Here is a 26,633-nt window from a genome sequence, read left to right as displayed (position 1 = left end):
ACTGAGAACAACAGTATATCTTAACGTATGTATTGTGCTTAGTTTGGTTGAAAACACTATTCTAAAGCTGTCTAATTTGAAAAGCACTCCGGTGAGAAAAAAATGAAATGTGCTGTGATCATAAACATTTGTCCCCTCTCTGCGGACTGTGGCAATAAGGCGAAAAAAAAAACGTTTCCATAAGCGAAAGATTTACTGCAGCCATTTTTCACTCCCTTACATTTATCATCACAATGTGAACTATGCGCACATAGGGGTACCCCGCGTTCTTCTTTTTAAGCTGCCAAGTTAGCTGCTGCGCAAGATACAAACATTTCTGAGACGGGAACCTGCTGTAGAGATATATGCAATCTTCTATTATAAGATGCAGGCGAATACGGAAGAAGCTGCGGTTCTCGTGCACGGACAACTTCAGATTCAGAACCAACCAGCCCGGCTTGAAGAACATTTGGCCATCTCCTAATTTTCCCAGCCATTCCTTGAAAAGTGATGCCAGCTCTTGAATGCTGTCTTCCTGACAAACTAGGATTTGCCATCTATTAGCAGGGCCCTGCACTCACCGCGTCTACCTGCGCACCAAGGACCTTTTCATTCAGTGTTGACAGTTTAATGAGTATCGCTCTGACATTTGCCACACTGACAGTACATAAGTCTGGTGTCACTGTTATCGCTTTCTTGGTCTGGTACACAACTCATTCACTTATAAATTGACAAAAAAACATTTTGTTGTGGAATAAAGGTGGACCAAGAATGATGGGCTGTCTAACACCTGATACAGTGTGCAATCTAGAAACTTCTCCTTGTTTTTCAAAATGTTATTGCTTCGCTCGCGTTAGTGGCATTTCTCTTTCCTCGGTGCAACCACGTGCTCAGGTGAACTCTGGGAATCTTGCACGTAACGGATCTACAGCCCTCGGTATTCGTGAGCAGCTTTCCTTGCCGTCGCCAGAGAGCGGAGCCTCTACAGAATCGCAGCCTGACATTTGCTTCACCTTATTCTAACTGCCAAATAAACTCTAAACTCTTAAATACGTGCAGCCTGCTCTGAAAACAGCAGTATATCCTCCAGTAATATGACGGCGTTGGACAGTATCTTAACATGAAGCGCTAGACACGTTTTCCGCCGATTATGCGTAGTTTCAGAGTGGCCAAGGTCACCGCGTGTTTCATACAATGCAAAGCGCTGAAGTGTGTCACGCAAAAACGGTGTTACATGGGCAAGCTTATGTACTAAGGCGAGGAAGTGATGGTGCAGTAATATAATAAACAGCGTAAAAACTGTTTAGATTTGACACCGCTGTTGAGAATGTGGTGTTCTCTTTTCACATTGTGACTATTGTATCGCAAACGTAGGAGAATTATTAAACCAATAGCTAAAAAATGTATAAAGAAAGACGTCTTTGAACAATCAAAACATAAAACAGACAAAATGCCACGTAAATCAGCAGCATGTATGTCTTGCTAAAATTGGAACGTTGTTAGTCGCAACCTTTGCCCTTTCTTCGAATAAAACGTTGCAAACGACACAAAGCACACTATAGCCCCTGCAAATTAGAGTCGACAGTGAGAACAAATGGTTGCAATTTTTTTGGATCAGAACCGCCACAGTAGGTGAACTGCGATTGAATGGACTTTTTCGTCAGACAGACTACAGTCATACATACATACATACATACATACATACATACATACATACATACATACATACATACATACATACATACATACATACATACATACATACATACATACATACATACAGAAAGAGACAGACAGCGAACTCTATTTGATCCTGAGAAGTTTCCGCGATGAAAGGGCCTTTTTATTTACCTTACAGAGTCCAGGTGTAGCGTCGAGGGATGTTCTAAATTGCGGAGTTTACTCGTGTTCAGCTCGTCTCGCGACCAGCGAGGACTACTGTCCGAAATATATAACAGAAATGTGTTCATGTCTCCTTTTCTGGTGGCGGAAGTGGTTTCGTTCGCGTTATTTTAACGGTCGAATGCGTCCCACACTTTCTAATTTGCAGATAGCTGGAGCTTGATGTGTTTCTCTGACGTTGTGAAAACATTTCATACATATCACTACGGCTAAATTGATCTTCATATATTTATTTGCATTTCGAAGCCTAAATTTTGCATAAGTCTGCTAATGAAAGATTGCAGGAAACCGCCGTTCTGCTGGAGAATGTATAGCAGATATAATTTTGGAAATTTCCATTGAGTTTTCTTGGATTTTCGTCAATGAATGATCTAACACATGATGCTTAAGGATGTAATTGTGTGGGATGCACGGGGAGATGAATGACGATCATTTGTTCGCGTCAACGAGAAGTACATTGACAATTGATGGGGCAACTCATTGCTTCGACAATAGCCGATAATATCTGCCCATATACACTGGGAACTGATTTTAATTCCTGAACACCCATATTTTGTGCAAAGTGCTGCAAGTCGGACAGACTTTTATACATAAACATTGATTTGTTGTTCAACATGGGACTAGAAATTCGACTAAATAAAATATGAAGGGGCCTGTATTATTATTACTTCATTTTGGAGCCATGAGATACATTTGTATAGCTGCGAATTATTATTTTTCCTGTGTTATGAATGTCGCGAATTACGATAGGTGAATACGTTTCCTTTCTGAATAGCATATTCTTGATTTGTATGTATTTTATTGCGTTTATGGCCACATTTATTTGCAGTATAATGCCCCCAGGGAAGCACCGAACGTCGCGTTGAAGCACAAACGATGCCAGGTATTGTTCGGCTGTCTCATGGTATCAAGACGCTGCTCGAGCCTAGAGAAGCAATAATAATAATAATAATAATAATAATAATAATAATAATAATAATAATAATAATAATAATAACATTAATAATAATAATAATAATAATAATAATAATAATAATAATAATAATAATGTTTATTCACCAAAAAAATACAGAGCAACACAAACAGGCCGGTCTAAGCCTCAGTTGGCTTGTAGGACCGTGCCATGAACATAATACAAACGGTAAATAAAAAGATGTTGATGAGACAGAAAGACAAAGAAAAAAATGACCAGAAAAAAATAAGATAACATTTGGTTATTCTACGTGAAACAGAAGTTGAAGCAGTGAAAATTATGATGACAAAGCGTTGTGGAAGTTAGTTTCACCATGACTCCTTCAATAGTTCTTTCAGCATGCTTTTTGAAGTAGCGTTAAAAATTTCATTCGGTAACTTGTTAAAAAGTTGTCGCAGTTTCGCCTGAAAGGCGAAGCATCAATTGCGATAGCAAACTTGTAGAGAGCTATACGGAGTAATGATATTAGCTTTATCAGCTGTATAAATTTGGACATGCAGCAGCATCGGCAACACGCAGAACTGTTGTCGACGCCATCGGCGTTTTGCCCGCGTTCGCTCAAAATGCGTGCGGCGTTGGTGACTGTTGCCGGAGCCTTTGATATAAATAGGCACTTCGTGCCGCAGCTAAACGTCGCCTCCCCCACGGCCTCTCGCGCGTCGGAAGAAGGCGCGTTTGCTCTACATATGTGGTGATTGTAAAGGAGAAAAAGTTGCCGCAGTTTCACCTGAAAGACGAAGCATCAATTGCGATAGCAAACTTGTAGAGAGCTATATGGAGTAATGATATTAGCTTTATCAGCTGTACAAACTTGGACATGCAGCAGCATCGGCAACACGCAGAACTGTTGTCGACGCCATCGGCGTTTTGCCCGCGTTCGCTCAAAATGCGTGCGGCGTTGGTGACTGTTGCCGGAGCCTCTGATATAAATAGGCACTGCGTGCCGCAGCTAAACGTCGCCTCCATTCCCTCCCCCTCCCCCACGGCCTCTCGCTCGTCGGAAGAAGGCGCGTTTGCTCTACATACATGGTGATTGTGAAGGAGAACAGAGACGCCTACTTCTGCAGCCCTTAAGCGAGCACGGCGCAGACCGCGCGTTTGTTCTCCGCCGTGCGTTCACTCCCCGTGAAAGACGCGCCCCTCGCGCTCTTTCACTCGCACATACAGCGTTCGGCGCGCGGCGACGATTTCTTCTCCAAATGACGTCATACGGAACCTCACGGCGACGGCGACGGCGACGCCGACGGCAGAAATCTGCTTTTGAGTGTCCATATAATTGATATCGCAATAAAAGAGACGCCTACTTCTGCAGCCCTTAAGCGAGCACGGCGCAGAACGCGCGTTTGTTCTCCGCCGTGCGTTCACTCCCCGTGAAAGACGCGCCCCTCGCGCCCTTTCACTCGCACATACAGCGTTCGGCGCGCGGCGACGATTTCTTCTCCAAATGACGTCATACGGAACCTCACGGCGACGGCGACGGCGACGCCGACGGCAGAAATCTGCTTTTGAGTGTCCATATAATTGCTATCGCAATAAAATATCCGGCACATATGCACAGCGTCTGGCCGCACCATACTTTGTGGATGAACGCGGATCCATATAGCGGACGTGTTTACGAAGTTCCCTTGTGGAGGTATTTTTTTGTTTGAAAGCGGAAGTCCAAAAGTGTTTTATGACAACTGTTTCAACGAGCAAAGAATGAAAATTAGGCAGACCAAGTTCACGGAAGATGTTTGCAGCTGTTACTGTTTGGGAATTGTAGGCAACATTTATAAGAATATTTTTTATAATCCTGTCTACCCTGCATCTCCGACGATCCGAACAGAATCCGATAACCGTAATACCATATCTCAATACACTATAACCCAATGCATGCACAATCAATTTTTTTACAGAGAGAGGCGCAATACTTTTCATATTAAACATCAGCCAAGCGACTGACCTCAGTTTTGAACAAATGAGTGATAAGTGATGTTGCCATGATAAGTTGCTATCGAAAAATATTCCAAGATATTTAACACAATCTACGTATGGAATAGGAGTACACTTACAAGGAACACAGTTAGACTTATGTAAGTAGAGAGGCAAGTTAATCACAGTAGTCTTGAGTGGAGAGCGAAAACATACCAGTTGTGTTTTTTGGGCATTGACAGCCATTCCATTGTTACTGAACCAAAGCGTCATTTTGCAACATTTCAGTTGACATTTTGTAAGATAGATGTCTTGCTAGTAACACAGTGTCGTCAGCATACTGGAACACAGAACATTTGGAAATCGCCAAAGGAAAGTCATTAACGAAGATGTTAAACAACAATGGCGATAAAATTGACCCCTGCGGTACACCCGCATTCAGCGACAACTTAGAACTGAAAACGCCCTTATCATCAGTAGCGACCACTTTAAATCGGTTGCTCAAGTAATTTTTGAGAATGTTGTAAAAGGGTCCATGAAATCCCAAAAAATACAGTTTACTTAACAAGATTTGGTGGTTCAGGGTGTCAAATGCTTTCGCTACGTCTAAGAAGAGAGCACACGCGAAAAGATTCTGATCGAATGCCGAGAACAGGTCGTCTGCAAATTCTTCAAGCAGTGCCACAGTACCGCGCCCAGAAACAAAACCAAACTGGCGATCGGTCAGGATAGAAAATTTGTTAAGAAAAGAAGACATAGTGTGGAAAAGAAATTTTTCTAAGACCTGAGCAATAACCGGTAAGATAGAAATTGGCCGATAGTTTTCAATCTTATCTTTCTTCCCTGACTTATGTAGCGGTAAAACAACTGCCGTTTTTAGGCATGCCGGAATTTCATCACCTTCCAAAAACCCATTCAGAATATGAAGAATAATATCTGCCAGAACATTGAAATTCCTTCGGATTATGTGTAATGATATTCCATCATATCCAGTGGGCTTGTTAGGACGGAAACTGAAAAGAATTTCTTCCAGATCACACTTCAAAAATTTCGGAAGAAAAGCTGACTCAGATATGGAATGCGTTAACGACCGAGTGTTTGTGGATAAAGAAACAGCGCTTAGGGATGCTTTAACAAAGTGCCTGTTGAAAGCATCAGCCACTGCTGTGGGAGGTTGCTGAAAAGAATCGAAAACAGACCGTTTACTGCAACTCATCCCTCTGAGATGATTTACCAAAGACCAAGTTTTGCTTACATTATTTGAAGATTGCTGAAATTTATGAAAGAAGTAACGGCGTTTGGCGCCACGCAGAAGAGCAACAGCTCTATTTCTTGCCGACTTGTATTCTAATCGCAGTGTTTGGTTTCTCGGATTTCTTTTACAGCGTTTCCACAGGGTATCTCGATACGAAATCGCAGCAAGAATTTCCGCGTTCATCCAGCAGTGACCCTTTCTTATTGGTTTAGCTACTAACCGTGTGCAACGTAATTCAAAATTTTTTAGCTGCGTACAGAATCTTTCATACACGTTGCTTGACGAGCCTTCTTTGGTTAAGGATGCCCAGTCAAACGAAACGACAAGATTATCAAACTTAGCTTGATTAACTATAGGGACAAGGCATTTGCGCTGCCCGGGTGTATTTCCAACCGACGGCGTTCCAGGCGCATCCGGTAATACAAGACGGCATGCTACAAAGTAGTGGTCAGCCAACCTTTGTAAAATAGTACATGACCTAAATGTACAGTTGGGAGATCTGACCGCTATGTGATCTAAGCAGGACTGCACTAGGCAATTATTAACTAATTCCGCTCTAGTGGGAGCTCCAACTGTACATTCCAGACCATAAGCGGACAACGTAGATAGATAATCACAAACAGATACTTTTTCAGGACATAAAATGTTGATATTAAAGTCCCCGATCAAGCAGAATTGGTCCACTGAGCTCCACTGCCGCAGAGTTTCATCAAGCTCTACAAGAAACCGTGAGAGGCTGCATGAAGGCGGTCGATAGACCGATAAGATATGCACAGAAAATGACCTCTTACAAACTTTGACCATCATAGATTCAGCATGCACAAAAGAAACATCAACAGAAAAAGCTTCACAGTTGTCGCTTACAAAGAGAGCAATGCCTCCGCCACGACGCCCGCTTCGTGTAACAAAATGTGCTGAAAAGCCCTGTAGGGTGAAAGTATTAAGGCAAGCTTGGGAAACATTGATTTCTGTTAATACAAAAACATCCACAAATCCAGCTGCAGACTCAGCCAGAAATTTAAACTCTTCCCAGTATTTACGCATACTTCTAATATTAACGCTCACAATGGTGAAACTTTCATCAGAATTGCATCGAAATTCTGTTTTAAATGAACTGAAGTCCGGTAGTTGGCGGAAAGAAAAAGGCATGTTGGCTAAACAATGTTTTCCAGGTCTGCTTGTTTACCGATTCGGAGAAGAGACGCTGTTTCATTCTTTTTCACAAAGATCTTGCCTCCTTTCGTCCAACAAAACTGATAACCCTCCTCCTTTGCCTTCGTTCTGGCTTTCCAGAACAAATCACGGTTAGCTTTGGTCAAGTTATCATTGAAGTAGATCTTTGGAAAAGATACCCCTTCACGCAGTTGCTTCAGCTTTCCACGCGCTTCAAACCATTTTTCCTTCCAAATTGCAGACGTAAAGCGCACCAGGACCACCGGTGTACCACCCATTTTCACTTTCAAACGATGTACTGCCGTGATGGCGTCAGGTGAAAACCCCGACAAATCCAGTTTTGCTGCCATTTGCGTGAGTGTCTGGGTTAAGTTTTCATTACTTTTCTCTGGCAGACCGTGAATCTCAAGATTCTTTCTTCTGCTGTACTGTTCAATTTCATTTTGGTTTTCCTCTAGTTTTTGTATTAATAATAATAATAATAATAATAATAATAATAATAATAATAATAATAATAATAATAATAATAATAATAATGTTTAAAGAAACATTTTGTTTATTGCTTTCGTTTGCGTTGCTAATAATGCAATTGTTGATTTCTGTGCAATTGCGAGCAATTGAACTAAACAGGATGTGTGTGCGTGTGTGTGTTACGAAAAAGGAACAGTTCTTGCTCTGCTGGTCTCCCCATATGGTGCGGAAGTGCAGCATTACCTAGTAAACGTAAAACTCCAATCCCGAACTACGTGGTGAGCTAGATGCCTATTGTTTTGCGAGAGCTAGGCACAATAAGTTCACTTACCCTACAGAAACAGTCGGCCCGAATATTCATGAGTTGGCACGGACAATATAATTTTGCCAGATTTAATATCTTCCACCGCACACGTTTTTCGAACGACCCTTGGTGCTCGCTTGATTCCGAAATCCATGAGTACGGGAAATAGAGAACTTGTTTACGGTATTGTGAAAGTCCCTAGAGAATTAGGAAGGCACGTCTGTATTTTTGATTGACTTTCTTCTACAACAATTGTGGCGAACTGCTTTTTTTTCTGCATCCTAATCTTTCTTTTATTTCCATTGGCGAGTGTTCGTTTTATTTCACTACGCGTGCTCTGTCGAACCTGGAAGGAAATACTACGAATTGCTTTATTTTTCTGGCGGCGTGGGTAATCTCTCTGCCTAAATATAAGCGAAGATGCGAAGGAAGTGCGTACGCATGCCGTAACACAGCCTGGGCCGATAATAACTGGAGAACAATGACCGAATTTACAAAGTCTTTCCTTCGTATGTATTGTTTGCTATACGCCAAGAGTCTTGACTAATCACATTCCCGACATTAAGATCAAATAGCACCTCTCTACGAACAAATCTAGCACAAATACTTCATTTTATGATTCAACCCGAATTCCAGTGGTACTGTTTTGATCTTACTAGGCCATGCTGCAACCTTGTACTTATATCCAATTAGACGGCGTTCAGAAAAAAAAACAGCAATTATTATGAAATGTATACTGCAATATCTCAAACAAACTGCTCAATAAAAATAGTGTAGATTCTACGAGTGATGCAGCTGTTATAGGGTGGTCATAAAGCAGTTAAGATGTTTTCGAAAGGATTGTTTGTCAGAAGATACCAAACGCTGCAATTTCTTTCTCTTTTGCTATGACGCTAGTTTCAAAGCCTAAGAAGGCCCAAACAGCAAGCGCGCTGAGCGATTAAACATTTGTATGTGCAATGAAAGCGTGAATCACGGAAGTAAATAAGTCTTCTGGTTGTTTGAATAGTACCGTGATTTCCAATGAATGCAAATAAAATTTTAGCTTGATGATCAGCCCTGAATGTGCTTTCTCAGTATAAGCTTGTTCAGAGCTGTCGTTGCATGCATTCGTGAATTGTAGTTTCTGAATGAAATATATGCTAGTGCAAATTTCTCGTCTAAACTTTAATTCTTTTGTCTTTAACACGATTCGTGATTTCGTGACTAATCGGGAGCCGTTCATTAATGCTATCATCGCTCTACTGGAAGTCCAGTTCTGTCCGGGGTACTTCAATGCACTGTCTTGGGACCCTTTCGTTTTCCAATCTATATCACCAATCTTCCCATTAATATATCTTCTGGCATACGTCTGTTCGCAGACGGTTGTGTGGTTAATCCTCCCATCCACTGTCACAATGACTCACAATAACCGCATCGCGATGATAGTATAAAAACGAAGGCAAGCCGGCCATTATGGCATGATGATGGAATGACAAGGATGTAATGACAATGATATGAGGACAAGTAGATGGCGATGAGTGTATGATGACACTGGCGTAATGACGACAGTATCACAAAGCCTGTAAAACGACGATGGCGTCGCAGTGATAACATGACGAGAGCCGGGTGACAAATCTGGAATGACAATGGCACGAATACGGCGACATGACGACGACGACGGTTAGACAAAAGATGTAGGATAACGAGTGTCTAATGACGACTAAAGAATGTGGTATTAATGGAGCGTAATGCCGATTGAATAGTGAAAGCATGATTACAATAGAATGTCGAAGGGCTGACGTCGAGCGATGATGACGGCGGCGTGAGAAAGATGCATGACGAAAATAGGATGACGACGACTGTGCAATGGTGATGGCGCGACGTCCATGGCTGGACGTGAGTCGGATGACGAAGTTGGAATATTGACGAAATAATGACCGTGACGGTAACCCCAACGGCGGTATGACAACGAATTCGTGGCGAATATATGGCGAACAAACAATGACCACGATACTATGATAATGGCGTTAGGCGAATGGGATGACGAAGAGCGTAGAACGACAATGGACATGAAGAGGACTGTATCACGTAATGAAGATGGCATGACGACAGTAAGATGCAGCTGGAGTTAAAACGATGGAAGGACCATACTGAACCCGCTGGAAGACCGTAACTGAACGACGCCTAAGGCATGACGACTGTGGTGCAACAACACGCCTGTAAGGCGACGATCCCGCGATGAGGATACCATTACGAGAGTCGGATGACAAAGCTAAAATGACGTTTATGCGACGACCATGACGGCATCACGAGCACTTACCTAATTGCCTAATCTATCAGACAACATGTTACAATGGGTGCGCATACAAGGCGTGACGATGGCGGCCAGACGAGAGTCATATCTCAAAGCCGGAATGACGACGAGGAACGACCACGATGGAACGACCGCGATGACATCACGACCAAGAGCGCGTACCATGTGACCCAAGCTGGTATATAACTTGGTCAATGGGCCGGCGTATAAGACTAGCTAGATAGATAGATAGATAGATTTGTAGGCAGGCTCCCAACGACTAAAATAGACAAAGACTGCTAATCGCAATAAACAGGAAGCACATATTGCTAAGCTAGACCTAAGGCTGTCCCTTTAGCACACGTTTTACCATTTCTCGTTTAGCAACTCAGTAATATCGCCAGCTCACCGTCCCTCCTTCTGCACAAACCATGCGAAAGCAGTTTACCCCAAACCGGCAAAGGCCGTTGCTCACGAGCTCTCGTTTTTGGGGAACACCGCAAAGAACTAGAGTGCTCTTCCCAAAAACTCTTTGCTCTACTCCGACATTCTTGATTTTAATATTGCCATCGAATCATTATCATTAAATAACTGTCCATTCCTCACGTACACTGTAAACACAAATTAGCCCATATGGGCGTTTTAGCAGCTGACATCCCCTTTTACTTCCCCAGCCCAAAATGTGTATCCCCTCGAAAGGGGGTAAAATGGGCTGAAACCGTTATTTTTTTCGTATCCCCAGGAAGCGGAGTAACGCAATAGTGAAACGGGCGTTTCTGGGGAGAGACCGCACGCAGATTACAGTGGGAGTGAAAAATGTGCCCATGCAACCCTCTGTCACCGCCCTCCGTAACGCAGGTACATCTGCACGTATATATATGCGAAGAACCGGCATCAGGTTCTGCGTCGGACGCCCGTCGTCCGTAATTTCATTGCCCGGACCCGCGCCATGCCGCGCCCGGACAGTTAAATGCGCGGACAATGCGCGGTCCACTGTGCGGGCCAATGAGCAGAGAGAATCACCCCAGCGTCCCCAGCCGTCTTCTGTCAACATGGCGGTCAGCCTGCTGAACAACTCGGTCAATTTTTGTTATCGTCGGCTGATTAAGGCACCCGTCATAAAATTTTCGGTCAAGTGTGAAGTCATCTGGAGTATCTGCAAGTGAATGTCAACATTGAAGTGGATATCATGACGAAAAGACGGCGATGGGTGGCGTGTAGTGCAGTGTCTGCCGAGCGAAGCAATGCCCATGCATGGCCGTGTTTCGTGTGCAGGTAACCACGATTGCTATACCTTCGTGAGCCTGCTGAACAACTTGATAGGAGTAAATGAGTGATAATTCTTGGACTATCGTGTCGATACTCGCATGGCCGATATGGTGCTTTTTTTCTCTGCCTTTATTGACGTACGTATACGTGTTGCCAAATAAAGACTAACTTGTTCCAAAAATATATTGAGAGGCTTGCTTCGCGCAAGTGATGCACAAACATCTGCGTTCGTGGTCAAGTGGTATGAAGTTTGCCTTAACAGTTGCAGTATCTATATTTCCGTCAACGTTATTCGCCGCAGTCTGAAACTGGGCGCGGCGAAAATGCGGTGGTGCGCTAAACTTGTTCTGCTACGCGAACTTCGTCGCGCGTTGCTCCGTATATGTCGGAGCAGCCTTTTAGGCGAAAACGGCACTAACGGCGATCCCCGTTGCGCCTGCACAGCTTGTATGCGAGATCGCGTATTTCACAGCTACCAGTCTCGGCATTTAGTTAGTGTACAAGACATTAGTACTTGTACGGCAAATCACACTGCACATTTGCCTAAATAACAGACATTTACTAATAACTGTTTTAATCGAGAAAAAAAATTACGGGGTTTTACGTGCCAAAACCATGATATGATTATGAGGCACGACGTAGTGGGGGGACTCCGGAATAATTTAGACCACCTGTGGTTCTTTAACGTTGCCGAACTATACACGAAGCAGACAGTGAATTTCAGTTACTGCTTAAAAAAAGGAGCCTTTCAAAGTTGACGTTTTGCCCTGGCATGCTTAATTTTAAAGCATTTTGTATGCTAGTGCATGCACTCTAATATTTGAAAGTACAAACATATGATTCTCGACAACCGCTTGCTGTAACTAACATCTGCATCTTAGAGGCCACCTATCTGTGCCAGACACAGCAAGCAGGTCTTTTCTGTGCGTTGCCGTGCCCTTGATGGTATTTCAGTGGCAAATGAAGTGTCATAGTACTTTCAATGTAGAATCGCCATTTCTTACTATATAAACAATTTATTGTTTACTTCTATCACTTTATTTACTAACACATTTAAGTACAAGTCATTTTGTTCTCAAATGTCTAATTACTCATTGGATTTAACATCACAAAACAACATTGAGGCTACAGGAGATGCTGCAAGGAAAGCTTTTTGTTTAATTGTTATTGCTTGGGGTTGTTTAACATGCACCTGAATCTAAGTACATGAGTGTCCTAGCGTTATGTGTCCACAAAAAAAATCACACATGTATGTCGATGAGACAACTGAAGCTTCAAAGACAGCAAAGCTGTATAAGTAAGTTCCCACACCCTTTAGAACTACTAGGAGTCTGTTCACTTGCTCACACCTTTGCTCAACGGCAGCAGCAGTTGTCGCTGGCTACTCTTATACAAGCTACGTTTTTAGCGAGGCTATGGCTGGCTGTTGTTAGTGACGGCTCTCACGCAGGCAGCATTGTAGCTACACAACACAGCCTGCATGGGAGCTGTCGGTAACAACAGCCAACCGTCGCCTCACTCGAACACACCCTGCATGAAAGCCATCATTCGAGCCAGCCATGACTGTGCTCGAATGCAGCAGAGGTAACTGCTGCATTCGAGCGTAGTAGTGGCTGGCTTTTGTTAATGACAGCCTCCATGCAGGCTGCAATAGAGTGCGGCTGTGGCTGGTTGTTGTTAGTGATGGCTCCCATGCAATGCCTGCTTTACAGCAACACAGCACATCCTGCATGGTAGTTGTCACTAACAACAGTCAGCCACGGCCTTGCTCAAACACAGGCTACGTGAAAGCCACTCACTAGGAAATGCAAGCCACAACTATGCTCGAACGCAACTGCAGTTGCTGATGCGTTTAAGTGCAGTCTTGGCTTGCTGTTGTTAATGACAGATTCCATGCGGGCTGTGCTGCTGAGTTCGAGCGTAGTAGTCATTGGTGTTAATCGACAGCCTCCACGCATGCTGCAATAGAGTGCAGCTATGGCTCGTTGTTTGTGATGGCTCCCATGCAATGCCTGCGTTGCAGCAACACAACACATCCTGCATGCTACCCGTCGCTAACAACAGTCAGCCACGGCCTCGCTCAAACACGGGCTACGTGAAAGCCACTCATTAATAAATGCAAGCCACAACTATGCTCGAACGCCACTGCAGTTGCTGATGCGTTTAAGTACAGTCTTGGCTTGCTGTTGTTAGTGACAGGTTCCATACTGACTCTGCTGCTGCGTTCGAGCATAGTAGTAGCTGGCTTTTGTTAATGACAGCCTCCACGCAGGCTGCGATAGATCTCGGCCGCGGCTGGTTGTTGTTAGTGATGGCTCCCATGCAATGCCTGCGTTACAGCAACACAACACATCCTGCATGCTAGCCGTCACTAATAAAAGGGAGCCACGGCCTCGCTCAAACACAGGCTACGTGAAAGCCACTCATTAAAAATGCAAGCTACAACCATGCTCGAACGCAACTGCAGTTGCTGATGCGTTTAAGTGCAGTCTTGGCTTGCTGTTGTTAGTGACAGGTTCCATGCCAACTCTGCAGCTGCGTTCGAGCGTAGTAGTGGCTGGCTTTTATTAATGACAACCTCCACACAGGCTGCAATAGAGTGCGGCTGGTTGTTGTTATTGATGGCTGCCATGCAGCCTGCGTTACAGCAACACGGCACATCCTGCATGCTAGCCGTCGCTAATAATTGGGAGCCACGGCCTCGCTCAAACACAGGCTACGTGAAAGCCACTCATTAATAAATGCAAGCCACAACTATGCTCGAACACAACTGCAGTTGCTGATGCGTTTAAGTACAGTCTTGGCTTGCTGTTGTTAGTGACAGGTTCCATGCCAACTCTGCTGCTGCATTCGAGCATAGTAGTGGCTGGCTTTTGTTAATGACAGCCTCCACACAGGCCGCAATAGAGTGCGGCTGCGGCTGGTTGTTGTTAGTGATGGCTGCCCATGCATGCCTGCGTTACAGCAACACAGCACATCCTGCATGCTAGCCGTCACTAATAAATGGGAGCCACGGCCTCGCTCAAACACAGGCTACGTGAAAGCCACTCATTAATAAATGCAAGCCACAACTATGCTCGAACACAACTGCAGTTGCTGATGCGTTTAAGTGCAGTCTTGGCTTGCTGTTGTTAGTGACAGGTTCCATGCCAACTCTGCTGCTTCGTTCGAGCATAGTAGTAGCTGGCTTTTGTTAATGACAGCCTCCACGCAGGCTGCGATAGATCTCGGCTGCGGCTGGTTGTTGTTAGTGATGGCTCCCATGCAATGCCTGCGTTACAGCAACACAACACATCCTGCATGCTAGCCGTCACTAATAAAAGGGAGCCACGGCCTCGCTCAAACACAGGCTACGTGAAAGCCACTCATTAATAAATGCAAGCCACAACTATGCTCGAACACAACTGCAGTTGCTGATGCGTTTAAGTGCAGTCTTGGCTTGCTGTTGTTAGTGACAGGTTCCATGCCAACTCTGCAGCTGCGTTCGAGCATAGTAGTGGCTGGCTTTTGTTAATGACAGCCTCCACACAGGCTGCAATAGAGTGCAGCTGTGGCTGGTTGTTAGTGATGGCTGCCATGCAGCCTGCGTTACAGCAACACGGCACATCCTGCATGCTAGCCGTCACTAATAATTGGGAGCCACGGCCTCGCTCAAACACAGGCTACGTGAAAGCCACTCATTAATAAATGCAAGCCACAACTATGCTCGAACACAACTGCAGTTGCTGATGCGTTTAAGTACAGTCTTGGCTTGCTGTTGTTAGTGACAGGTTCCATGCCAACTCTGCTGCTGCATTCGAGCATAGTAGTGGCTGGCTTTTGTTAATGACAGCCTCCACACAGGCTGCAATAGAGTGCGGCTGCGGCTGGTTGTTGTTAGTGATGGCTGCCATGCAGCCTGCGTTACAGCAACACGGCACATCCTGCATGCTAGCCGTCACTAATAATTGGGAGCCACGGCCTCGCTCAAACACAGGCTACGTGAAAGCCACTCATTAATAAATGCAAGCCACAACTATGCTCGAACACAACTGCAGTTGCTGATGCGTTTAAGTGCAGTCTTGGCTTGCTGTTGTTAGTGACAGGTTCCATGCCAACTCTGCTGCTGCATTCGAGCATAGTAGTGGCTGGCTTTTGTTAATGACAGCCTCCACACAGGCTGCAATAGAGTGCGGCTGCGGCTGGTTGTTGTTAGTGATGGCTGCCATGCAGCCTGCGTTACAGCAACACGGCACATCCTGCATGCTAGCCGTCACTAATAATTGGGAGCCACGGCCTCGCTCAAACACAGGCTACGTGAAAGCCACTCATTAATAAATGCAAGCCACAACTATGCTCGAACACAACTGCAGTTGCTGATGCGTTTAAGTGCAGTCTTGGCTTGCTGTTGTTAGTGACAGGTTCCATGCCAACTCTGCTGCTGCATTCGAGCATAGTAGTGGCTGGCTTTTGTTAATGACAGCCTCCACACAGGCTGCAATAGAGTGCGGCTGCGCTGGTTGTTGTTAGTGATGGCTGCCATGCAGCCTGCGTTACAGCAACACGGCACATCCTGCATGCTAGCCGTCACTAATAATTGGGAGCCACGGCCTCGCTCAAACACAGGCTACGTGAAAGCCACTCATTAATAAATGCAAGCCACAACTATGCTCGAACGCAACTGCAGTTGCTGATGCGTTTAAGTACAGTCTTGGCTTGCTGTTGTTAGTGACAGGTTCCATGCCAACTCTGCTGCTTCGTTCGAGCATAGTAGTAGCTGGCTTTTGTTAATGACAGCCTCCACGCAGGCTGCGATAGATCTCGGCTGCGGCTGGTTGTTGTTAGTGATGGCTCCCATGCAATGCCTGCGTTACAGCAACACAACACATCCTCCATGCTAGCCGTCACTAATAAAGGGAGCCACGGCCTCGCTCAAACACAGGCTACGTGAAAGCCACTCATTAATAAATGCAAGCCACAACTATGCTCGAACACAACTGCAGTTGCTGATGCGTTTAAGTACAGTCTTGGCTTGCTGTTGTTAGTGACAGGTTCCATGCCAACTCTGCTGCTGCGTTCGAGCGTAGTAGTGGCTGGCTTTTGTTAATGACAGCCTCCACACAGGCTGCGATAGATCTCGGCTGCGGCTGGTTGTTGTTAGTGATGGCTCCCATGCAATGCCTGCATTACAGCAACACAACACATCCTGCATGCTAGCCGTCGCTAACAACAGTAAGCCACGGCCTCGCTCAAACACGGGGTACGTGAAAGCCACTCATTAGGAAATGCAAGCCACAACTATGCTCGAACGCAACTGCAGTTGCTGATGCGTTTAAGTGCAGTCTTGGCTTGCTGTTGTTAATGACAGATTCCATGTGGGCTCTGCTGCTGCATTCGAGTTTAGTAGTGGCTGGTTTTTGTTAATCGACAGCCTCCATGCAGGCTGCAATAGAGTGCGGCTGTGGCTGGTTGTTGTTAGCGATGGCTGCCATGCAGCCTGCGTTACAGCAACTCACGATTACCTTTCACTGCTGCAGCCACAGAAACTCCTAGCTGTCCTTCATCACGAAGCCAATATAACGCAATGTGACGAACAACAATTTTGGACTACTAGTTAAAAAATGTGGATATAATTTGTTTTCTATTTGAATGTCAAATATGCAAGGTTACTTTTATTCTATAGTCATTGATCGTCACATTTCAAAGCAAATTGAGGGCGTTGCACCATGTTGCATTGCACTTGCAGGTTGATATTGACAATGTGATTGCACGCCACCATACGAAAACCATTGTGTAACTACCCTTAATAGCTTCACTGTAAAATTTGGCTCTCACAGCTGGCATATACACATGGCAACAAACCACCAGTCAATAAGCCTACATGGGGCATTCTAACAAACAAAGAATAGGACATAACTGTGCTGAGCAACAGCACCATTATGGGATAGTTTATAACTGAAAGTATGTGGCAACCAGGCACCATGTTACAGTTGTTTTCTCTGCACCTTTCATGCTGTCAAGGTTCCGTAGTAGTGTGTCACGGAGGATTAAGAAACTACATTGCAAAAATAAATGCCAAGTTTGCAGAATGTGCTGTTGGAGCTGATTACAATATTCCTTCAGTATGTAGCAAAATATACATTGGCCAGGCTGGCCACTGCATTAATGAGCACCTGGAAGAGCATGAGCAGTCATTACTGACAGGAACAGCGTCACACCTAACAGGGCATTGCAAAATGTGCACATGCCAAGCTCGTCTCAAAGGAACAAGGAGCCAGGATACTCCTGCCAATAATTATCAGTAACATTTTTTACAGGTCACTTGGATCAGAATCTGCTCATGCTGCTTATGCCTCGGTTCTTATAAGTAGGTATAGAAGTACGATGTAGTAAACGTGGCAGTTGAGAGTATTGCCTTGTCCTTGCTCCTTGGGTCTTCCTGTTTGCAATCAGCTTTATTATGAATATGCACTAACAAGCCCATCAATGTATTCCACTCAGTAAAAGCACTGCATTTACAGTACAGAACTGACACTACAAAATGAAAGCAACGAAATGCTCATGTTGCACTTCAGTAATGTCTTTTATTTGTCACCTTCCTTGCTGTCAAAGGCAACACAAGGCATTGTACTCCCGTTTCAATGCAATAATGAGCAGAAACACCGTTTAGGCAATTGCATAGGTCACCACAAAATTCTAACAGAAACACATACTTATAAAAAAATGTGCAGCTGCTCACTGTGTAATGTTTAAATTTGTATTCTGAGCGTGCACTTCATCTGTAATGAACACTTTCAGAGCACGTAGCACACTCGCATCTCTTTGAAGTCTGGCTGGGTACAGTAATTGTAGAGCTGTAAATGCATAGCATTATTAAAAGTGACAATCAACATAACAGACATGTTACCAAAATCATGTACTAAGCAGCACGTTAGCACATGTACATCACTTCACATGATTCGGCAGGTAACTTCTGTTGCAGCATGACAGATGACCCAAGAAGCAGATTGCTGCTCTTTCTGGATGCATAAAGAACTTGATATCAGCACACTTTTTCTGAGTAAAGAAATCTTTCATGGAAATGATTTGAGGGACAGCATTTTTTAATGGAAACAAATATAAGACGGGCGACCTTATGGTGCTGTGCACCGATTTGTGATGTATTGCAGCATCATCAAAAAGAGAGGCTTTGAAGAAATGTTAATGCAACAATGTCGTAATCAGCAGATCCAACAATGAAGTCAAAAGTCAAACCACAAAATCACAAGCATGTATAACAGTATATGTACATATATATACATAACTCAGCAACCTAAATACCAATACTGTGGTATGCTAGAAATGACCGAGAAAATGAAGAATCTTCTTACTCTAACCAGACATGTTATCCTCAAAACAAGTTTCAGCGCCTGTGTATGTCGTCATCATTCATGCTTGTGTGAATGTATTTTTGTATTTTTCCAAGTGAGCTTCTTCACCAAAATCATGGATCACCAACTAGCTTGTCAGTACCTATTGAATAAAAGCACACAGGTCGCAATAATTATATAACTTTATCATTCATGTCCTCCCGTCTACTTGCCTTTTTTTATTTCCCACACTTTGCTTTCTTAACAAACTCGTTTGTAAGCTCTTTAGCTTTTGAATATTCATAATCAGCATCTCACTCATATATGATGCTATTTCCTCTTTCCATGAATAACATTATTCTTATTTTTTGGCAACATTTCCCATGTTATTATTATGCAGACAAATAGTATTAGCTTTCTTACATGGTTTAATCAAAGTTCATTTCTTAACTTTGGTTTAATCACTATAGCACTCACTGTTCTGAAAATAGTCGTTAAGAGTTGTACTTCTTCGTTACTAGAGACACAAACTTTGTTGTCTTCATTTCTTCCACTTGAATTATAGCATAGCTAAACTAATTTTTAAGGGTATCCAAAATATGTAGTCATATTTTTGTTTATACTTTGTAATTCTGCTTGAATTGACCTAGTTGCATTCGTTTCTGTGTTGCATGATTTACCACAAACCAAAGTATGCGACGTCTGAATCCAAGCTAGTTGGTACAGCAACATATTTAAAGTAAACAAATTAAGGGGTAAAGAGGAGTGTTCTTCGCTCCTAGTTCAAGCCACTTGCAACAGCACTCTGTGTGTTTGTTTGCCACTCATACTTGGGTAGATCAACTGAGTGGCCTATTTGATTGTCGTGTTAGAAGTCATCAGTCTGCACTAGTGAAGAAAGCATATCTAGGGTTGACATAGTTAATGTCCCTTACCCTATACAGGTATAATGGGTCAAAAAACACGTGTCTAGTGTCTTCAACTATGACACTGTGAGCCGTGTTTTCCACAACAAAGGCATGCATGTGGTCATCAAAATACTTTGTTTCAAAAATTGAACTGAGAATGAAAAGTCTTTGATCACAGGCCACAATTAACACAACCTGGGCAAAGTGTGGAAGGTCATCATCTGGTACAAAGAGCGGTAGCACACAACCCAGACTGATTTTTCTTTCGCACACTGTGACAGAAGTCAAACTATGCATATCTGCCGTAGGCATGTCAAGCTCCTGCAGTCTGTCCTTCAAAAGGTCTGGCAGTGCGTTTATGTCAATTCTTACACTACCTGTAGTAGCCACAGATTCTAGTGGTTGAGTTAATGAGTACATAAACTGCATCTGATGTCGGTGGCTCAAGGTTCCACAAATGTTCTTAAAGTTACGAGTTTTCCTTGCAATTGACTTGAAAAATTGATGTTTTGCCTCAAAACGCATACAGGACAGCTTGCATAGAGGACCATACAAAAGAATAAGCCTTGGGTAATGGATCATGTAGTGCATTTTCGGAATAATTTTTACATTTGGGAAAGTTTCCCTAAATGCAATGTAAAAATCATCAACGAGGACTTGCAATTGCGCAGCTGCACTACAGCACAGTTGTGGTGCAAGCACAATGTCAACGATTGCACGCAGTGCAAGGTACACATCATATGCAGCATTTCCTTTTGCAACTAGATCTCCCACAAGCAGTGAAAAGAACCGAAAGAAACAAAGCTTTTCAGCAGCAGAACCTTTTATGGCTGATGTGCCAAACACTGAGTGATGGGACAGAGGAGGCAGTCGTGATTTCTTGTCCCCTCCTTGCAAGGGAAATGAGACGAGCCTATCATTTAGCTCATCAAGAGTGAGCACACGGCATGACATAATGTGGCGTAAGATGTGTTTCATGGCAAATGGAATGACTCCTTCAAACAGGTCATGCATAACATCAGGGGGAAGGCCTTTCGTCACATCAAATGACTGAAGTGAACTTAGACAGCTTTCACCACTGATGCCATACACATTGCTGAGGCTTGAATCAGTCTTCAATAGGTGAATATGTTGAGCATGCATTTTCTTTGTTCTAATGATAAATTCTTCTTCGTTCCACTTCTCACTGATGTGCTCTTTCTTCGCCAAGCAAAAACGGCAGATAGGCCCTGATGAAAAGCATTCGCGGAAACCGCCAATTTGATGGCTAGACAAGTTATCTCCACACACGTAAAGAAGAGACCCTTTAATGAATTCTCCACTAATCTCAACTCCTTGGGATTCTAGGTACTGTATGTCCTCAAGTAGTGGTTGCACAATCTTGTGCAAGGTGAATCTGGCTACAGTGGAATTTTTCACAAGAAGAACGAGGTGCTTGCTGTCAACTTTCGAGCGAAATCGGGGTGGCAAGTTTAAAATTGTTAGATATCCAGCCAAGAGTTTGTGTTTTCCACGCTTGCTTCCAATTGGATTGCAGATTTCAAATTCATCGAAGTACAGCTGTAGAGCAAAAAGTTTCTGACTACTGGCATTTTTGAACAAGCAGTGCTCCTTGAAGTACATGCCATCAGACACATCCTGTAGGAGAGCTGAACAAGGTTTGTGAGTTGTCTGGAAAGTGTCATAGACACTTGAGACAGCTTTTAGTGTTTCCAAAATTGGAATGTATTCAAAGCTGTCAGAAGTACCCTGATCTGAAAGGCATACTGTTCGGGGAGAAACAAAAGTATGTGAAGATTTCCACCAGTTTTCACGGCCTGTTTTTGTTCTGAGCTGCTCAAGTTTTGTAATAGTGGTTGCATTGAAGTCTGCTCTAAACTCTGAAATAAAGTTTATCATATCATTTGCAACTTCATTCAAGGTGCTCTGAGGTAACTGCCTGCCCTCTTGCCACTTTAGTAACAATGAAGACAGAGCCGTAGCACACTGATCACTACTGCCAGGAGTACCACGATCAACACACTGACCACTGGTGTTAAGAATGTCAACATCAAAACATGCCTGTTCAGCTGCTTGATCAGCCGGCTGAGTGGGATAAGTTTGTACTGTTTCTTCGAGGTTGTCAGCAAAAGGTGCCAAAGATGTGTCAGCTGTGGTTGTCTGGAGGAACAGATGATTGTGGTGACGGCTGACATGTTTACGGAAGGAGCTATAAAGCCTAAAAGCTTTTTCGCAGCCTTCCAAGCCGCACTTCCAGTTGTCTTCTATGCCATGCCAGGTGCAGAAATGACGAAAAAGAGCCGACAAGGAGTGGGTCCTCTGGTGGCACCGGTTGCAAGCATATGTGTTCATGCGTGATGTACTAGCTGCAACACAAGATTACTGAATAAGCATAAATTCTGTTCTAATTACGAAAGTACAGAATTAAGCTACAAAGAGATCAGGCAAAAGCTGCAGCAGTGTCATTTACAGATGCAGAGAGTTTGATATAAAAGCTTATTATCTTTATTTAAACCATGTACAGCGCGAAGGAGGAGGACATGGAGAGAGAGAGACAACACACAGTGCGCTGACTTATACGGCCCGGGTGTCGCATTGCGCACTTTTGATCGCGATCCGGATCAAAATTCTCGTCTGCGATTGCCTCCCGCTCAGCTTGCGCAAAGGAGCCAATCGCGCCGGAGAAATTCGATCCGGATCGCGCTTGATCGCGATCGACAGTGCGCCATGTGACACCCGTTAAGTCAGCGGAGTGTGTGTCGCCTCACTCAGTCCGCGTCCTTAATTCACGCTGTACGTGGTTTTAATTATGAATAACCAACTAGCCCAAGCCTCCACCCATGTGAGCTTATTATCTTGAAGTCATTTGAGCACCAAGAGGTGGGTAAATAAAATGAAAAGCAGGAAGGTTATTGCTCGAATCAAGAAACCTTTCTGTGTCGGCTGACCAGTTGTATGTGCAGCAAGCTTTAGAAGAAACGATGCGAATTGTTTATCATTCAGTGCATGTAACTTACCTTCCATCCCTGACATTTGCGCGAGGGCACTCGGAAAGCACGCAGCACTGAATCGCGCAGATATACGATGCCGTCGATCGTTACTGCATGCTTCCACAACTTATAACGGAAATTTCGAAACGTTGCTGGAGCAAGAGATAGGATATCATATACGTCAGGCTTTGTTTTGTACAAACTGAACGCAGCAAGAACGTCAACTTAACTGGCGTACCGATTATTGTGCCTTAGACGGTACGCTGCCCGTCAGATGCGTTCGAGCTGAGCACCAATATATCGTAAAGCAGTTCCAGCATAGGGTTCCAGCACCGGCCCTCTGCTACGCGATCCATTTCAGCTAGGTTATCGTTATCCTCACTGAAGACGGCGTTCTCAAGCACGTTCGAAAAGTTTAGTGATTTGATGAAGATCGTATGTCATGTGTGTGTCTGTAACAGTTGTTAAAAAACACAGCCGTACTGCGCCACTGCGAGTATTTATTATTGTTAATAACTTTAGCTCGGAGCTCCTAAATACATGAGAAAGGAGAAATAGTTTTTCTAGGCAACCGCTGCACCAAATTTGATGAGGCTTGTTGCATTTTAAAGAAAAGTTTAAATCTAGTGACTGTTGGTGGCGAATGTTTTATTTAAGCCGTCAATTATTCATTAAAAATTGCCTAAAATCGCAAATTTTCCGAAAACGAAACTATAAGGTTACAATTCACAAGGTGACTCAGTATTGAAAAATGATATCACAACTCTGTAAATTGCATCTAATAGTACATCTAAAGGAGATAAAATTGATGTATTATACATGACTCCCGAATATACCACTAACATATGTTAGTCGAACTTTTGCAAAACACTTGTAAACAAATGTAACAAGTTCGCCAAAGATATAAATTGATGTATTAAGTTTGTCCGCTTTGGATGCTCTAACGGATGCAGCTTACAGAACTGCGATCTGTTCTTGGTTAAGCGTACGAATTTGTAAACTTCAGTCTTGCTTTTATTTTTTTCTAACTTATCAATTTTTGAAAATTTATTTTAAAACATTCAGTCCTTAAATGAAAATTCCGCTTCAAACAGCCACTAGAATCTAACCTTTTCTCTCAAATACAAAAAAAACAATGTATATATTAAAATCGGCTCAGGGGTTATCCAAGAAGCGTTTCTGCGTTTTACATGTATTTCAATTAACAGGCGTCATCGGTGCTGGGCCCGAGCAAAAGCTTCCCCTTAAAACTGCACTGATCTAAGGGAATAATTAAGGAAAGAGGCCATCATCGACAATTTCAACAAATAGCTTGACGTCGTAGCCAGATGCCACTAAAAATTAGAAACAACAATCGAAACCAATGAGCCAGTTTCGGATACGGTACTTTTTTTTTTGCAAGCGGCGCTGCGGTAGCGTTGCGGCTTTGGCGCCTCTTTCGGTTCCCGCCGCTGGTTCCCGCCATTTCTGCGAGTACTTTCAGTTAGTGCAGTCGGCAGTTATGGCTGGTACCGTTTGCCTTGTAATACTGGAGGATGGCCAGAGGAAGAAGATCTGCCTGCCAAGCGGTGCCTACGGCGAATTGCTGGGTGCTTTGCGGTCTCTAACCGAGATCAATGACACCACACTGGTAAGTAATTTTAATGTACGGCACTGGGCGAGTTGGAATATGTTCCTGTTCTGTAAGCGCAAGAACTAGACAAATATCGTCTCCTTTTTCGTCTTTGTGTAGTTGTTGCGCTGGCAGATTCTTTTGCGAAGTAATTTAATTTAACTTGTGTGTATTACTAGAAGCCGGTTACATTATAATTGCTGTGGCGTTGGCGTAACTGTGTTGGCGCGCTGTGTTGGCGCGCTTTTCTGGTGTGGCGCGCCAGCACAATTACAACTCAAAATGGTTGCTTTAAGAGGCTTTGTTGAATTTCTTGCGGCGCGGAACTTACGTGGACAGGTTCGGTGAGAAGGCGCGATACTCACAAGCGCGGTTCGCGCTTACTGGCAAGCTGTTAGCGCGTTTTGCCGGTCTCTGTGTCTTTGTTGACGCAAACTTGACGCATTGTTTCTAGAGCTGACGATTTAAAAGCGCCACGGTGCACCTAATTATTATACTTCGAAGACAGCATGTGCTGCCAAGGCGAAGTTCTCCTTCAAAATTAAGTTTCTTGTTGACTTAAGGTCAGTTTGACATCGTAAAGCGGAACACCTGAGATATGCGGACTTCATTTTATTCTCCATCTCCTTGACCTTTTTCTAGCCCGTGGCGTTTCTTACAATGTTTCTTATTTTGAATGGCAACTATAAGGAGTAACGTGCGCAGTTATATGCGTAATTTCCGAAGATTGCGCTAAGTATACAAATTATTATTAGGCGCGAAGTGTTAATGAGGCTTAGTATAGTTTCTACAGTGGCAAAGTTTCGTATTGTTTTTTTCTCCCTTTCATAAGGTTGCAACAATAAATGAATGAGTACAAGTGTGCAAATATAGCATTCCTTACTTGAATTTTCATTCCAGTATCCTCAAAATTATTGTGTTGTTGGATGATCTTTGGTTGCATGATTTTTCTGGCACATGTAACAGCACAAAATGAAATGGCACACAGATAAGGCACATTGCAAATGGTGTGTATTTTATCTTTATGCCACATTTGATCTTGCACTTTTAATGTGTCTTGTAATTTTTGAGCTGTTCTTGGAATTTTCACTCCAGCATTGTACACACTCCTCCTTGTTCATATTATACTGTATTGTGAATATGGACCGCTCACCTCTGGAGACTAGTTCCTTCAGTATAATGTTGAATTTATCTGCCAGATTCAGGTGTATGATGAAGAACTTGAAGATTATATTGACTTGGAGATGCACAGCAACATCCAAAACAAGGCCAAAATAAGGTTGACACGGAGGATAGCCCCCCCCCCCCCCCATGGATGTGAGTACTGTTGGAGGTTGACATAGTCGGCATCGAATGAAAAGGGTCATAATTGGTTAATGTTTTGATAGTCGGCGCATAACTCACGGGAGAGCAGCCAGCAAGCTAGGATGGAGAATCATTTAAGAGTGTTAGAGTGCACTAGTAAGAGGCAGGGATTTCAACTGACTGAAACCATTGAAACTTACGCACATATCAGCAGTTGTTTGTAAGGTATGTGTAAAAATGTTTGAGAACAGATCTGTTCTTGAGGTTGCATAGAAAATTGGTTTTTTTTTAGCATAAGGGGCAATGTCTTGCCTGCCAGAATCTTGTATCTATTAGATGACGGGGGCAAAATGGTGCGAATACACAGAGAAAGACTTTAAAAAATTGCACTTCTATGGCCTTTCTCTGTGTATGCGTCTCAATTTGCAGTTCTCTTCAAATAGCTATGTTTTGCCAATTAGCCAAAGAAATACTTCTAAACATCTTGTGCACTCTTCACTCGTTTTTCTGTCATGCTTGCTGTTTGGGCACCTTATAGCTGTATGAGGCATTGGTAAATCCCAGCATTTCTACATTGCAATTTTACAAAACAACAAAACTGTTTAGGCACAACACATTTTAAAGCGACTCGCAACTGACTTTTGAGGGCCCAGTTTCTTATGACGTAACAAAAAGCTCATCTTCTGAAGTGTTTATACCTGTAGCGGTTACTTCCACAGGTGCGTGGAATTTTTGTAAGCAGGATTTTTTCTTCTGAGTAATCTAAAAAAATTGCCCCCCATGCTAGCAACACTGAAAAGTACGAGCAATGCTGATAGCCTGCCTTGTAAATTGGGAAACCAGAACGATGAGTGGCTTTCACAGGAGTCAGTGCAACTTTCGTAAACCATCCACATTTTGACTTTTTAGCCATATATGAAAATAAAAAGCTGCTGCAATAAATTGCTGCATCTGTGGCTGCTGCAAATCCTAGTGCTA

At 43.5% G+C, this 26,633-nt stretch overlaps 1 protein-coding gene across 1 annotated transcript; it reads right to left on the bottom strand.

Moving 5' to 3' along the window:
• Nucleotides 1–20,569: 20,569 nt before the first annotated feature.
• LOC119434712 (uncharacterized) lies at nucleotides 20,570–22,772 on the bottom strand (the record flags this gene model as incomplete). Its single annotated transcript, XM_037701795.1, has 2 exons — nucleotides 22,766–22,772; nucleotides 20,570–22,114 (listed from the first exon to the last, which is right to left on the bottom strand). Coding segments are annotated over exons 1-2 (1,552 nt in total), but the record flags the coding sequence as incomplete, so codon positions are not given.
• Between the last annotated feature and the right edge of the window lie 3,861 nt (nucleotides 22,773–26,633).

The sequence above is a fragment of the Dermacentor silvarum genome, unplaced genomic scaffold (genome assembly GCF_013339745.2).
Source record: "Dermacentor silvarum isolate Dsil-2018 unplaced genomic scaffold, BIME_Dsil_1.4 Seq186, whole genome shotgun sequence".
Lineage (NCBI taxonomy): Eukaryota > Metazoa > Arthropoda > Arachnida > Ixodida > Ixodidae > Dermacentor > Dermacentor silvarum.
The sequence above is the reverse complement of the archived record's forward strand: the minus strand, read 5'-3'. Positions and strand labels throughout refer to the sequence as shown.